Source organism: Lepidochelys kempii, chromosome 4 (assembly GCF_965140285.1).
Source record: "Lepidochelys kempii isolate rLepKem1 chromosome 4, rLepKem1.hap1, whole genome shotgun sequence".
Classification (NCBI taxonomy): Eukaryota; Metazoa; Chordata; order Testudines; family Cheloniidae; genus Lepidochelys; species Lepidochelys kempii.
The window spans coordinates 56,216,119-56,232,346 of NC_136383.1; the positions used below are offsets into that span (position 1 = coordinate 56,216,119).

Below are 16,228 nucleotides of genomic sequence, written 5' to 3' on the forward strand. Positions count from 1 at the left end.
CATATATGATAAAGTTGACTGGATGGAAATGCACCCCAAAAATTCTGATTACCCCTTCACATTTCATAAGGTTTAACATACTTTGTTATTAAGCATATATTTAGAACCTAACAATAATATATATTAATCTTCTGAAAATTATATAGTAAGTGGATCTGTCATATTTCAGAGGGCTATTTACAGTGATCACTGTAATCTATAGCACGAAACAGGTATCAGATTTCTGTGCAATAAAACTTATTTTTTGTGAAGCCACAGCAAATGTTGCCTTAGTGCTAACAATATAGGCCATTTGACCTTACGCCATATATTTATATTAGAAGGGAACTAAAAACCCACTCCAAGAGCAGCTAGTGGACTACTTGAGTGCACAAGCATTAAATTGAATCCACACTTCTGTGCATTCCACAGGACTAGGAAGAGTGTAGATTTGTGCACCACTGGCAACTATGTAAGTATTTTTCTAATGGCCACAGCAGTATGTGTTGAAAAGTTTTATTAAAGAAAGGCTGTCAACATGTTTAGGCTCTGAATTATACAAAAATAGTTTAATAGTTATATTTTTTAATGATTGCTTTGGTCCTCGGCATCTGAAACAGAACAATTGTGCTGAGAACCCAAACAATGAGTGGGTGAGGGAATATCTTCTGAGATGATATCTTCAAAGAAGCAGAATTACATCTGCACAGAAGAATAAATTGCTCAAGGATATCTCAAAATAAAGATATCATCTGCATAGAAGAGTATAAATAGTTCAAGGGATATCTTAAAATAACTGGGATAAAATTCTGTAACAGGGAGTTTGAAAAAAAAAAAGGCCAGTGACCAACATGGAAATCACATTTAAAAAATTTTTTTAATAGAAATGATAAAATATCTCTACTGACAGAGAGGAGGGAAAAAAAACCAACCTAGCTTCATGGATATGCTCTCATAAAGAAAAACGCTTTCACACACTGGCCACTTTAAATTCAGCCTCCCCAAAGTAAAAACAAATCTATAGAGCAAGATAATTTGAGCAATCCCACTTTGGGAACAGGATCTGAAGCACTGAAAGACCAAACTGCAATTCTTCCCTAGAGGCTGAAATGAAGTAATGGTGCAGTGTAAATACATGTACTAGGGAGGTCCTTCTTTCAGCCTTGTGCATGTTATGAACTGAAACATCCTCAGCGTTCACAAAGGAAGCTGCTATACCCTGGATGGTATGAGCAGTAACATGATCTTTAGTTGCAGGCTTGCCAGGTCTGAGTAGTGAGAAATTAATCAGACAACCATAGAGGCATGATCCTTTTCATGACAGCAGTTCCTGTTGAATTGGCATCAAAAGAAACAAAAAGCTGGGTGGACTTGCAGAGATCTTTAGCCCACTTCAAACAAAAACTCAAAGATCTTTTCACACTCATTTTGGGGTGAAGGTCCTCACCAGAATAGATATGAAGGGCTGGGAATTCCTTTGGCAGTATGATAAATTCATTGAGATGGAATACCTTCACTACCCTGGCTCTGGGATAAGTCCAAAGCACCACCTGATCCTTGTTAAAAATCTGTTATAAGGTGTAAGCTGAATTCTGTGAGCTGAATTCATTGCTATCAGCAAAATTACTAATAGGTAGAAAATCTGAATTCATAGCAGTTCAAGAGGAGCTTTCATCAGGACCATGACTACATTAATAATCCATGAGGCAGAGAGGTTTTGTATTGTTTTTATTGAAGTTTTTTTATTAATTTTTGTTGGTATTTTTAGTGTAGTCTTCACATGCATCAAGCCCATCAAAGGACCTGAAAACAAGGGGCTGAAGAGATGCTTGTCATCTCTCTCATCTAGTTCACAATAGGCCAACATGTGAATGTATATTGAAAGTGCAGAAAGTCACTCTAGAATGTGGCAGGAGCAATCTAGAGGTTTTGGCAGCTGGGTGGGGTACTTTAGGCCTCTGGCAACCATGAAAGCATGGGAGGAGGTTTGAGTTTTGGAAACTGGGAGATAATTGAGATTTTTTGGTACAGAGAAGGCTTCTCCTCTTTCCCTCCCCTTTTATGAATGGAGCAGACATGACATTTTGAGGGGTTTGAATTCCTAGTTACCACTGAAAGCCACAATTGCCCTAATATCTATCACTAGTGCATCCTACAACAATTAATAATGGAGTTGGCTGGAAAATCAAAATTTTCCTGTGAGAAATTTTGAACAAAATAATCATTCAAAAATTTATTTTCTGTAGTAAATTTTGAAATTATCTGGAACTACACATTTGTTTTGAGTTGACCTTTCAATTTTTGGTTTTCTTTTTTATCTAAATTGTCATTTTATTTGGATATTCTGTATTTGGGATCTGGGGGACAATGTCTTCTCCTTTGTACTCTTTTCCCCCTACTTTTTTTCCACTGAGAAAAGTAAAAAGGGAGAGAAGAGCCAAAAAATCCAAAAATAGAAAATACACAATTTTTCATTTCCAAAAAACACTTTTATTTAAAAATATGTTCAAAATGCAGTGTTTTGTTTCTAAACCAAATTTTTTCATTTACAACTTTTCCATAGGAGAACCAAAATTTTTCATTGAATTCAACATTTTCCCATCAAAAAAATAAGTTACATATAAACCTCATTTTTTGACAGGATACTGTTCCATGTGAACATTTTTTACTTGCTCTAATGGATAAGCACATTAACTGGATGCTTCCACTTTAGCATTCAGCAGTAAAAGAATAATTATTATTGATTATCAAATTTCCATTGCTAGGTTTCAGAGCCAACAGCATATTGAGATGAAGGGGGAAATTCTCACCTCCCAAATATATACTTTCCAGTTGCCTGCAGAGCATAGAATCATAGAATATCAGGGTTGGAAGGGACCTCAGGAGGTCATCTAGTCCAACCCCCTGCGCAAAGCAGGACCAATCCCCAACTAAATCATCCAGTCAAGTAGCCCCGCCCCCCTAAACTAATCCAGAAATGTATTCCAATGGTACTGGCAGACAGATTTCCTCTCTCTGGGGAGCAGAATTCACTTAGCCCCCTACTTGGATCTCACTGACCTGACACTCTAAAACTTCAGTTACAAAATATGATTCCTGAGGGAGCAGCCAGGATGTCACAGTGTCAGTACTCGCCCAAGCACCACCAACCTGAGCTGCTAAAATGAGATCTCACTAATCATTAACAGTATTGATCTGAAAAGCATCATTGATCATCTAAGGTAACATCTCATTTAGATTAATGGGACAGTTCACACCTCTCAGAATTATTGTTTAAGGCTACTGTAAACTCATATAGATATCACTGCCTTAGTTACACTTGGTTCACACTTTCAAAAATGTATTCACATAACAGCCAGTGACTTATTTGTTTTTTAATGAAATCCAAGATTCTGATGCTAGGCAGCTTGAGAGAAGTGCTGGTAGGTATATTGCCATGTATCTCAATTTGAGCTCTGTGTATAGGGAAGGGAGGGAGACTAGGGGCTTGATGGTGGGGGGGGGGGGGAGAGTGTGGTGCAGTGCCTCAAAGGCTTGGATAATTCACATCATGTCTTCATTTCAAACTCTTGGGACAGAAATTGGGTGAAATCCTGGTTCCATCAAAGTCAATGGCAAAGCTCTCATCAACTTATATGGGGTCAGAATTTCACCCCTTGTCTTTCTCTTTCTCCTATAACATATCTGGCAACCTTTCAGGCAATATGAAAATTGCAAATGATAATATATAAATAAAATAAAATAATAATAATACTAATAATAAAATCAGTTAAATATGAATATGTAGAAAGGCCAGATTCTGATCTCATACACATAAGTATATATACACTTACTTCATTGACTTTATTGGAGATAATCTGGTGTAAATCTGGATTGAAAGCAGAACTTGGTCCATTAACTTCTTGATGTTTAGCTGAATCAAACCTTTGAAATTTGCCCATCTCTACCAGAAATGTTGAATGATTTACCTTCCTTAAAATGAGATATATATCTCAACCAAAGCAGGTTGTCAGTTTCATTGATAATTTTTCCCCAAGATGTAATAATTCATACAACCCATTTCTTTATATACTGTCTTATTTTCAGTCATTTGTAGTGAAAGGCCTATATATCGGAAAGTTCTGTAAAGCAGTCTGTCACCTAATACAATACATCTTAATATGTTGGTTTTTAAACCAATCACATTTAATACTGAATTGCAAAAGGTGACAGAACGTTGTCAGAAATAATGTAACATTTTGGAAACTCTAGAAGATGTAATGTTGACCTTGTGCATCTGTTCTTTTCTTCCTTTCTTTTTCTGAATGATTATGAACTTACTCTGAAAGTAGGTGTTTTATGGATCAGTTTGAAGCAGTGTTTTTTTTAAAACTCAGATGGGTCACAGGAATTTTCTCAGCACTCTATTCTAATTTGCAGTTTTGCTTTAATAAAAGCCCCAAATATATTGCTACTGTCTAGACATTTTATCTGAAACAAGTGTCCTTTGTAGTCTCAGAGGACTTTTCTGTTTTATTTCCAGTAAATCAAAGTCTGTGAAGAGCTTTGGTTCTTATTAAGACATACCCTTCATAGTCCAGTGATTGCCAACGATGGCAAGCCATTGACAGTTCATTTACATATAAGTGATGACTTCCATCAAGGAGCTGGCTCAAAAATACAATGGACATTTAGAGCATATCCAATATTTCTTGTTCTTTGATGAGCATCAAGTGCCAATTTATAACAGAAACTGACTATTGGGAAGTGAAAGCTTCTCTTTACTAACCTTACACTGCCTTCTACAGATCTGGACTGACATATTGTCACTGAACTAAAAAGCAAGTTCATTTTTCTGAAGAGGTATGTAGAACAAGTTGAGATCAAGAAGCATCAATACAGTTATAAGTTTTATAGACAACAAATCCAGCCAGATTCATTGGTAGCATGAGTTACCCAACTATAAGCTAGGCACACGAGGGCAGTATCTAAACCTGGCAAAAATGTGATCTTTAATTCATCACCAGTACCCACTGGTACAGTCTGATTGGTAGAGATGTGGTATGTTTTTATCATCATGCCATCAAACCCCATTCTGAACAGGGTAGACAACTCAATTATGCTGTTGCTCCTACTGGTGGCAAATTATGAGTCCCATTTTTGCCTGTGAAGACAAGACCTATAAGAGAACCTGCCTGGAGAGTGTAAAGTGGATGCTCTTATAATTCATTAACAACATGTGTTTGTCTTAAATCCCTCTAGTAGCTAGGAGTGTGAAGGGGCTGATGTAGGTAGAAACTTGGCGATGGTAAATGCAAATTTGGATGCAGTCTCAAGGACTACATTTATACTAATGCTCCGGTGATTATACTATGCCTAAGAGTTACTAACAGGGAGATCTACATTAAACTGCCCCCCCCCAGCATCCCCTCCCCTCGAAAAAACAACTATTGAAATATTGCACACACAATTGTCCCCCTGCAGAGATGAGAATGACTGAACCATGCATGACAGATGTTAGTCACCTCACTTAATACGCTACTGGGAGGAGCTTACATACAAGGTGATGAAGGCAATACAAGAACACATATTGAACACAAACAAACAAACTTTAAAAGCCTCTCAGTGTTCAGAAACAGCCATAGGGGAATGTCCAGTCCTGTTCATTCCTTCAGCTGCTGGTGGCTGCTGGATTATATGACCTGCAGACACATCTATTGTCAGAATCATTTTAATTGATTCTGTGAGAAGCTAGGGAAAGGAGAGAGAAATAGTTCCCCTCCCAGTCCATGGAGCAGCAGCCGAGCTTCACCAGGGAGGACACTTAAGCCTAACAGCTGGAATCATTTCTATGGCTCTACTGTGTGGGAGAAAGGCCAGGAGGATCAATGTAGCTTCCCCTTTCTAAGGATGACTCTGCAGCCAGACTCCCACGGGCACTGCTGCTCAAGAAGGTCATATGGAGGTTTCACATCATGCAGTGGGTCTGCAGCCCTGCACAACATACCTAAATCCTACAGTGCACAGTGGAATCATACTGGCTCCATTGACAGAGGCCCCCCCTGCACTCACAGGGAGGATGGGGAAGCAAGATATTTCCCTTTTAGGGCCAAATTCTGAAATGCTTACTCAATTACTAGACAAACTTTCATTGAAATCAATGGGAGATTTGCCAGAGTAAAGACTAAGGACGTGAGGATCTTGCCCCAGTTTTAAGAAAATGTTTAAATACTCTTTAAATAAAATCACTGGCTGATGTGTCTACATTTTCCCCACAAATTAAAATAACTTTTCTTTCTCAGTTGTGAAGATTTTATTGTGTTGGTTTGTTCCTTTAAAGCATTTGTACATGCTTCCTATACTGTTACCATATATCCTGTGACATGCATACCAACATATATACTTCAGAAATAGAGCCTGAGTAACATAGCTTACTGGATTTTCAAAAAATAGCTTTAAGAGCCTAACTGATGATGTTTGTCAGCTTGTAGAATTTCTATGTATTGTGTATACACAGATGTAGTAGTTTTGTTTCTCTTCTGCCTATAACAGAATTCTTACAGTCAAACTCCTTGCTTTTGGACACCTGCAGAAGAATTTGACATTTAAAGATTGTCGGCTACTTTCCATCCATCATCGCTAGGAATTCTGAGCAGAAAGGTTTTTCATTTTCCACTCTCTCATTGATGACGCTACTAATTCTCCTGTCACTCGAATGTCAGCTGCCTTTAATGCTGGATGTCCACTCACTATAACACAAAATGAACAGATTTGTTTGTAAAATTAGAAGTCCATAAATAAAGATTACTCAAACTGCAGACAGCATGACCAAAATCAGCCCTTATGAGACAAGATTTGACATCTTACCACACGGTAAACTATTAGTTAAATCAGAGAAGATGGGGATTAGTATAAGAACTGGAACTGGCTAAAGGGAAGACAACAAGGGGTAGGGTAACCAGACAGCAAATGTGAAAAATCGGGATGGGAGTGGCGGGTAATAGGCGCCTATATAAGAAAAAGACCCAAAAATCGGGACTGTCCCTATAAAATCGGGACATCTGGTCACCCTAAAACAGGCTATGGTGAAAGGTGAATGATCAGACTGGAAGAAGGTGATCAGTGGAGTTGCTCAAGGCTCTGTCTTGGGATCAATGTTATTCAATATTTTACTTAATGACTTGGCACAAAAAGTACAAAAGTGCTAATGAAATTTGCCAGTGACACAAAGTTGGGTGGCATCATCAATACAGAGGATATAAGACCATCACTGAGGAACATCTGGATGACCTTGAAGACTGGAGTACAGAAATGGGATGAAACCCAATTGTATGAAGTGCAAGGTCATGCACTTAGGGTCTAATAATAAGAATTTCTGCTTCAGGCTGGGAGCTCATGTGTTGGAAAAAACAGAGGAGGAGAAAGACTTTGGGGTGTGGGTTGATCACAGGATGATTTTCAGCCACCACTGTGATGTAGTTGTGAAAAAGGCAAATGTAATCCTAGGCTGTATCAGCCAAGGTATTTCCAGTGGAGAAGGCGTATTAATGCTATTGTACAAGACACTGGTAAGAGTCTGTTTGTAATACTATATAAAGTACTGGTCACCCATGCTGAAGAAAGATGGACTGGAGGACTTGTCTTACGCGAGGAGACTGGAAAAATTTAGCTTGTTTAGCCTAGCCCCCAAAAAAAAGACTGAGAGGGGATATGGTGGCTCTTTATAAGTACCTCAGAGGTGGGGAGGGAAACAACAAGGAGAATGACGAGGTATTTAAGCTAAAGGACAATGTTGACATAAGAACAAATGGGTATAAACTGGCCCTGAACAAATTCAGACTAGATAAAGGTGTCTAACGATCAGAGGAATGAGGTTCTGGAACAGCTTCCCAATGGGGGTTGTGGGGGGAAACAATTTAATTAGTTTTAAGACAGAGCTTGACAAATTTGACTGTGATTGTAGAAGGGGTTGCTTGCGCTGGTAGGAGGCAGAGCTCAGCAGCCTGGAGATCATCATCAGTTTATGCCTTACATTCCTAAAAGCTCCTGTTTCAGGACTTCAGCCAGCCACCCTCACGGGTTAGATAGGGATTCTCCCACCTCTAACACCTTTAATGTACTCTGACTTTTGTGAGTGGATTTTTGGTCTCCTTCCACTGAAGCATCAGAGATGGCCATGCCTGGAGATGGGACACTGGAGCAGGGTGGGCCAGAACTCTGATGCGGCTCTAAGTATTCTCTCTCTCAGGTGCTTGGCTGGCTGGTTCTTGCTCACGTAATCAGTGTCTAACTAATGGCCAAATGTAGGACCAGGAAGGAATTTTGCCCCAGGTCAGATCGTAGTGATTTTGGGTGTGTGTGGGAGGGTCACCTTCCTCTGCAGCATGTGGGTGTGGGTCACTTGCTAGGATATGGGTATATTTAACACAGTCATTTACCTGCCATTACAGGGGCCTCGGACATTGGAGCACCTCCATCACTCCTATTTCCTCCCTATAACACATAATAGTCTGATCTCCTGTGGGCAGTAATATCTTAGTCTAATTCAGTTGTTGGGTTTAGTGTACAGGTACTGGGTGGTATTGTTGGCCTCAGATATGCAGGAGGTCAGGCTAGATGATCTGGAGGTCCTTCTTGCCTTAAACTCTGTGACTGCAAGATTGATATCTGAAGGTGAATGTGCATCCCAGTAAAGACATCTACCTATAATTCACTGACAGAAAACCTTGTTAATGCAGAGTTAAGGATGCCTGATAGTATCTCTTACAGCCTGCCTCAGAGATAAAGTCCCCGCACATTGAGCCCTGAAGATCAGACTTGAGGTCAGGAGAGGACATTGCCCGGCCATTGTACTGGCAGCAGCCTTGCACTCATCCATGATTAACCTGACTGCACCAGATCAGTAATAACACTGGGGAGCTTCTAGAAGCCTGGACTAAAGCCACACAGTGTAGCTATGGACATTCAGGGCTGTAGACTTTTGCTAAGTGTATAGTTGTTGTGATATCTCTGCCCTTCCAGATTGTTTAGTTCTGCAAAACCAGGAAATACTGAGATAAGGTACATGCACATGCAACTGTAACTCTTCCCCCCCTGTGGAGCTGGCAACAGCATAGAATTATCTGCATGGACTCTAGCTGCATTCACTGTGGTAGATATAACTGTACTGAATGGTGAAAGGATTATATGGAGCAGTTTTGCAGAGCTGTGATTGTGATGTGAGGTATTCCTGTGAGCCTCTCTCCCTGACCTCCATGTATGCAATCAATGAAAGAGGTTCACGTGTATCTTGAGAAATCTAGTATGCCAATTTCAGCAATGAGTTCTGTAGGTTACATCAGTAGCAAGACACAGGGGTCTTCTTTCCATGGGAATTGTCAGCAGCTAGGTAAGAGATAAGTGTGGTCTGTGGGATTAATGCGGGATAAGTGAAAATATAGTGTTAGATGGCATTGTGTGCATAAGATTGTGAAAGGGAGCATAGGAGCTACAAAATTTAGCAATTGTGGTATTTTCTGTGAAGTAGACTCCGCGTTTCAGTGTAGGGCAGGTGTAGGAAGCTCCTGTTTAACAAAGACAGAGTATTAGTATTGATATGTGTGTTATAGACATACTGGGGGCATTGCTCAAAGGGGCCAGATAATCTGACTAAGCATGAGAATTTTAGAGCGCTGGAAGAATAGACCTTTAAACAGAAAAGTTTTCTCAACCTTGTCTGTAGGAGAGCTGATGCTCTGCTATAATTTGTACAACATTAATAATCAGCAACTGCTTTGCTATATCCAGATCACTAGCACAGTATAAACCTGAAAGCACAGGAGGCCCTGAGGGGGAAAGGGCCACCCATTTCCTAGCTCCCAGATGAGGGGTTGGGGGTAGGCAGAAGTGTTTAGACATCCCCAGAGGGACAAGCCCCTTTCCCAAATCCCAGTACACAAAAGGAAGGAGAATGTGGGGCTGATAGACAGCTCCCTTACATCTAATCTCCCATATTGCCTGCCCTCCTCAATGTTACCCCTCCCAAGGTCCATTCCCACTCTCCCTAATCCCCAATCCCACTCCCTGATCCAAACCCCCAATCCTTCTCCCCTCCTCTACCAGGGGGATCCCCATAATCCCCCTCTCCCTGCGGCAGTCGGTAACTCCTCTCCCCCATTCCTCCAGTCCCTAATCCCTCCACCCTTCCCAGCAAGCATTCACGTGAGTAATTTATTTTGTTTTTTAATGTAGTTTGATCACCTGAATTTTTTGCAGCACTCAGATCACATTTCCCAACAAAACAAAACAAAACAAAAACAAAAACAAAACAACACAACCCTTTGACAAACGCAGATTGTAGCAACATGGCTATCTTTTATTTTCCTATTTCTGCCAAGGGTTAGGTTCACACAAAGTGCTCAAATGTAGTTCAGATTTAATGGCCACATCACATCCCCTTGAGCCACCCAGCTCCAATGAATACTGACTAGCTATACCCTTCTTGAGTATTCTATCTGCATATGAGCAGTATAATCTGGTTGGGGTGCGTGTGTGTGGGTGTACGTTTTGTCCATTAATGTTTCCAATATTTCTTCCTCAAAGGGGATGTGCTTGCCTTGCACTATCTGGGGTAAATGTTGAGTGACAGACTCTTTGGGGCCCAACCAGAGCTATGGGTTGATCCCTAGGCCTGTACAAAAAAAAGTTGGTTGAATGTGTCAACCTTCAGAAAAGTTTTTTTTTTCTTGTGAGAGGGCCGTATCTTGGAAGCTGTGTGGTCAAATAACCCCAATTTTGGATCATTAGTCCTACACCATGCCCTCATGAGGCATACCCAATTTCAAAGCAATCTGAGGAAACATGCAGATTTTAGGGCACTGTGAATAGTCATCCTTTAAACAGAAAGGGTTTCCCAACCTTAACTGTAGTAGATCTGGTGCTCCCCTATAATAAAGGGATAATGCTAGATTACACACAAAAAATCAGCAAGATGGAGTTTTACAACATATATTTTTCTCAGAGATGCTTACAGAATTATACCCTCCTCACAAACAAAGCTCGCTGAATGTGTCCAAATTGTTGAGGGACTTTATCCTCACAAGTTTGATCTTGCAGCCATTGAATTCCCAAAACTCTAGTCCATAAAGGAGTTTGGGAGTGCAAGCAATGCAGAATCAGGCCCCATGGGATACAAGAGAATGATTGCTGCTTTTGCTTATTTTTAGTTCTTTACAAAGACAAAATCAGAAAAACAACAAACACCATTATGCCTCCTGAACATGGCCAAGAGGTGCAGTTTTTAAAACGGTTTGTAATAATTACTTGTACAAGTATTCAGTAAATATTTTTAGATTTTTTTTTAAAAAAATGATGAAAAATTAAAACAAATGTATAAATACAATCCTTACGAGAACAGCAAAAGCAACTTTCACATGCTTATAAAACAAAAGATGAAATTAAAAAGATGTAAGGGCCAGGCAGAATTACAGCACCTGCATTCTGGGTAGTGAAAAGACTGCATGGTACCCCAAAGGAGGAAGGAAAGAGGTGTGATCTGAGATCCACTCTTCTACACCAGCCAGCTCAGAAGCTCAGCAAGTTCCACTGCAGAGAGGGGTGCAGTAGTGGGCATGTGGCCTCTGTATGCCCAGAAGCCAAAGGCAAAATACTTCCTGGAGTTCCCCACACACCCAGCAGTGGCACCTCTATGGAGGAGCTCAAAGCATAGGGCGCATAGGGAGTCACGTGGCTCTTGATCTGGATCAGGTAAACACAGGAGTGACCATGCTTAGTTGGGAGAAGCTCTGCCACCTTTAGTACATTTATAACACAGCACTTAGCATCCTGTAGTGTCACCTAGCAATGCCTCACAGACAGAATATTTATTTTAAAACAAGACAGCCACAATACACAGCTATGTTGCTGGTATGTTAACTTTAAAATAAACACTATGTAACACCTATTTGGCATAATGTGATGAATGCAACTTTTCTAGATGGCCATAAATTTTCAACAGATAAAATTAACACCAGGAAGTTTTTAATTTATTCCAAATAGGGAAAAACAAGCAAAGACCCCCATCCTGCTAACATCTACACATATCTGAGCAAATTACATGTCACTGACTTGAAGTCAATGGGACCACTCAGATGAGTAAAGCTACAAGGGAAAGCATTTGCAGCAGTGATCCCCACACCACTGCTGATCCAGCTAAAGTTATTCCAGTAAAAGGTAACCAAACGTCTCCAAAAGATCAAAAAACTGCAGCTGCTTCTTTTCCTTCTAAGTCTATATACTAACAATACCCCATGAGAAGTAGATCCATCATATTGCTTATGATTTTATTGATACAAGCAAAGTCGTGCTACGTTTGAGAACTGAACATACTCCTTGTAAATCTTTCAAAACTCTTATTTTCACCTTTAACAGATTTGAATGAGCAACACACTCCCCAGCTTAATGATTGCCTCAAACTGGAGAGTAAACTCAAAATACATTAAAAAGAGGATAAAAATAAAAAATAAAAACAAATAATTGCTAAGACCATTTACATTACAATTTCTATGTATATAAAAGAGAAGAGACACAACCATCAGTAGGAAAACGAACACAGGAGGAGAACAGCAGAAGGGATAGGAAAGAGAAGCAGCTGGAAGAAATAAGCAGGAAGCCCCAAAATGGAAACTCTCTTTGGCAGGATCTGTGGAAAATAGGCATACATCCCTAGAACTGAACTGCATAAAACAGTCCATTACCAATTAAGGGTTGAAACTGTATGTAATTTGTTACCACCTTCTATTCTGTTTAAAAAATGGGGCTCTTGAGAGTTTTTCAGATCAGTCCCAATAACAATAATCAGCACTTCTGAAAGGAACTGATTTCAATTCTGACTTGCTATTCATTTGGTGGGCCAGGGCTCTTTATGATGATTTGTTCTTGAGAGTTTGATTATTTAAGAGTTGTCCCTCCAAAAGTGTCTCTTGTTTTGACTGAGTGCTTGTGACTCCTTAAAAATTTTAGTCCTGAGGTTAATATTTATTTATTTAACCCCTCTCATTCTGCCAAAGCTTCTAAACATAAAAAATAAAGCTGGAAGACGTTTTCCACACAATGGGGGAGAAGAACCAGAGGGTCAAACCTACCATGACCCCCAGTCTGCATTTACAAAGCATCCCTAACAATCACTTTGCAAAGCACTGAACAATTATCCACCAAGCACATATGAGCATTAGAAAGCTATGCTAAGCCGGCTCTCAAAGATAGATATTCCCCTCTTGAGCCAGATGTGTGTTAACCATTCATAAGGCTGTACCTTCATGCTATGAAGGACAGCCATTTTTTTTTGCAAAATGTTTGTCAAATTGTGATGAGACATTGGCTTAGGGCATTCCTCAGTACAAAATAATGAGAGGAAAGCATAAATGGACAATTAAAAACAGAAATACTTGTTGGAGTAGAGACTCAGAACAGTTCAGTGTCCTGAGAAATGATTGTGAAGAATGCCTTGTAAATATGGCAACATACTGCAACAAGTCACTACGCTGCTCTGTGCCTGTTTCCTCACTTGTAAAACATGAATAATGCTACTTTCTTCCTTTGTAAAGTGCTTTGAAATCTACTGATGAAAACTGCTATATAAGAGCTTGGTATTAATTATTATTATTTTATTTACTATTAAGTGTCACAGGAGAACACATACTTGATACATCAGTCAGAGGTATTTTGCTCCAGACACCTCGTACATCTCAAGCATCTGTGAAATGGATAAATGTGAGGCAGTTGTCCTTTTACAGTATAACTGTAGGCAACAAAGCACTGGAAAAACAGTAAACCCCCATTCAAAAGAGAAAACACTGCAAGTGGGTCTGGAAAGAAAGCTTACTTCTCCCACACACATAGGTTTTATGAAATCACAAAACATGTTCAGATCTAGGCATAGCAAACAATTATGAAACATTGGCTGTGCACCTCTGAAGACGACGATGAACTCATGCATGAACTGGATGGAACACTGAGAGATTTCAATCAGAGAGGGTAACAGAAAGGGAGGGATTTATGGTTCCTTCCACTGGAAAATAATTTGGGCGAGTCAAAAATGACAGAACATAAAAACAAGCCATCTTGTCTTCTCCGAGAGATGACACTGGGGATGTGTATTGTAATGTACTTCAGACTTTCCAAGTGTGGTTACAATCAGAAAAATGATTATGTCAATGTCCCACCTTGTTTTTCAACTAATTATTTCCCTGCACATGCTAGGGATCATATCTGCAGTGAGATATTTTCTGACAAAAATATAAGTTTGTACTACTTTCCGTTAGTCCCATAGAGGCAATACACTGGGGAAGAGCAGGCTGGAGCCTATTCTTACTCATGTGCCATCAGCAGTACTGTAAGTTCCAGGTCCAGAAAATGCAACGTGGCAACTCGACTAAGGTCACAGGCGGAGTTTGTAGGGCTGGCATTTAACAAAAACAGCAGCTTTTTACATTTGATTTCGAAGTCTCTGTGGGGATGTCTATACTGCAGCTTGTAGTTTTTGGTACCAGCATAGGTAGACAGACTCGTGCTAGAGCTAGAATCTAGCTCTGCTCAACCTAGCACACCAAAAATAACATTGTGGATATTGCGGCACAAGTAGCAGCTTGGGCCAGCCACCCAAGCTTGGACCCAACAGATCTAGTGGGAGTCTGTCTACCCATGCTGGGAATCACAGCTCCCAGCTGCAGCTACAATGCCATTTTTAGAATCAGTCTTCAGACTGGAACCACAAGGAAAATGAAATAATCATGAAAGCAGATCTCTAACGAAGGTTGCATATCTTTTCGGAAGAGATCACTCTTCCAGACTACAGTGTATTCTTCTCACTGCATAAGTCTGCACCTCCTTTCAGGGGTGTTATTATATCATGCCAGTTTATACATCCTATTAATTTAACAAGTCTTAGGTGCTCTATAAACATGCAACACAAATAAAAAGAAGGTGAGCAGAGGGATCTGGAAGAAAATAAGAAACAGAAGAACCTTACTAGACAGTGGACATGATCCATAATGATGGGTGAACATTAAAAGGTTTGGAAATTCGGCTAGATTAATCACTGAGAGTTCAAATACTTGTCTGCCCTCTGGGATGTTGCTGCCAGAGAACCCCTTGAGTGCAACAGCAGTGGGATGCCAGCAAAAGTTTTGGGACTGGGGAGAGAGGAGGAAAAGGACTTACTCAAACCTAAAAGATTGTTGAGTTTAGTTCCATTCAAGAGATGGACAAATATCTGGAGAAGCAGAGAGATGTTCTTATTTAACAAACAAATTTGCCCATCTCAGGGGGATAACCCCTACAGACCTACAATACACCTGGACTGTCACCCCAAGCCAGGTATAGATGGAAGATCCAAACACAGAAAGGAAAGTCAATTGCCTCTGTCAAACCATCCCCACTTTGTTAAAGCCCTGTCAAGGGTGCTTAGTAGATCTGGAGTTTGTTGGTGGAGAGGGAGCAGAGACTGAGCAGACTAGGAGAAGAGTCAGTAGGAAACGGAGATAGGACTGGGAAAGACACATCTGTTGGTGTCCTCCACCACTCCTCCAGCAGTGTGGAAAATCTCCAGAAAAGATAATACACCCTGAACTATATTATCTTTTCTCCAGATCCCTCCCACAGAGTGTTCCTTAAGGTGGCCATGAGCACTGAGGAATCCAATGGGTACCCAGGCATTCCCGAGGGAATAGAGCTGGTGTGGCGGCATTGTGCTACTGCATAAATGGCCTGGTCTCTCAGAGATCCCCTGCTCCCAGGACTTGCTGGTTTTTTGAGTGAGCCAGCAGCCTCTCTGAGCTGGGGGAACAAAGCCTGCCCCAGCAGAATGATACTGGAGGAACTCCATGAGGGGATCCTGCTTGTGCATCCAGATTCTCTCTTAGCCATTTCATTGCACTAAGAGCTCATGTTTATTTGGTAATCCACCATGATCCATGTATCACTACTTTCCAAAATATATGTCCTCCATCCTATAAATGTTTCTTGGTTCCTAGATGTATGATCTTGCATTTAAACTGTATTAAAACACATTGTTTAAGTGACCCCATCTTACCAAGTGATCCAGATTGCTCTATTGAACTGACCTGTCCTTATAATTATTTACAACTCTGACAATTTTTGTGTCATCTGAAAACTTTACCAGCATTAATTTATATTTTCCCCCAGGCAAAGATAAGAACAGATCCCAGTGAGACTCCACTAGAAATGTTCTGATTGGATGATGATTCTCCCTTTACAATTACTTTTGAAATCT

The 16,228-nt window shown here is 40.2% G+C and overlaps 1 protein-coding gene across 1 annotated transcript in view; it reads right to left on the reverse strand.

Annotated features, from left to right (window-relative positions):
- Positions 1-6,569: 6,569 nt before the first annotated feature.
- Positions 6,570-16,228, reverse strand: part of IQCM (IQ motif containing M) — an 84,714-nt gene continuing 75,055 nt past the window's right edge. Inside the window, exon 6 of the mRNA XM_073343183.2 lies at positions 6,570-6,707. Within this exon, the coding sequence (XP_073199284.1) occupies positions 6,598-6,707 (110 nt within the window). The 3' untranslated portion in view covers positions 6,570-6,597. The remainder of the gene's footprint in view (positions 6,708-16,228) is intronic.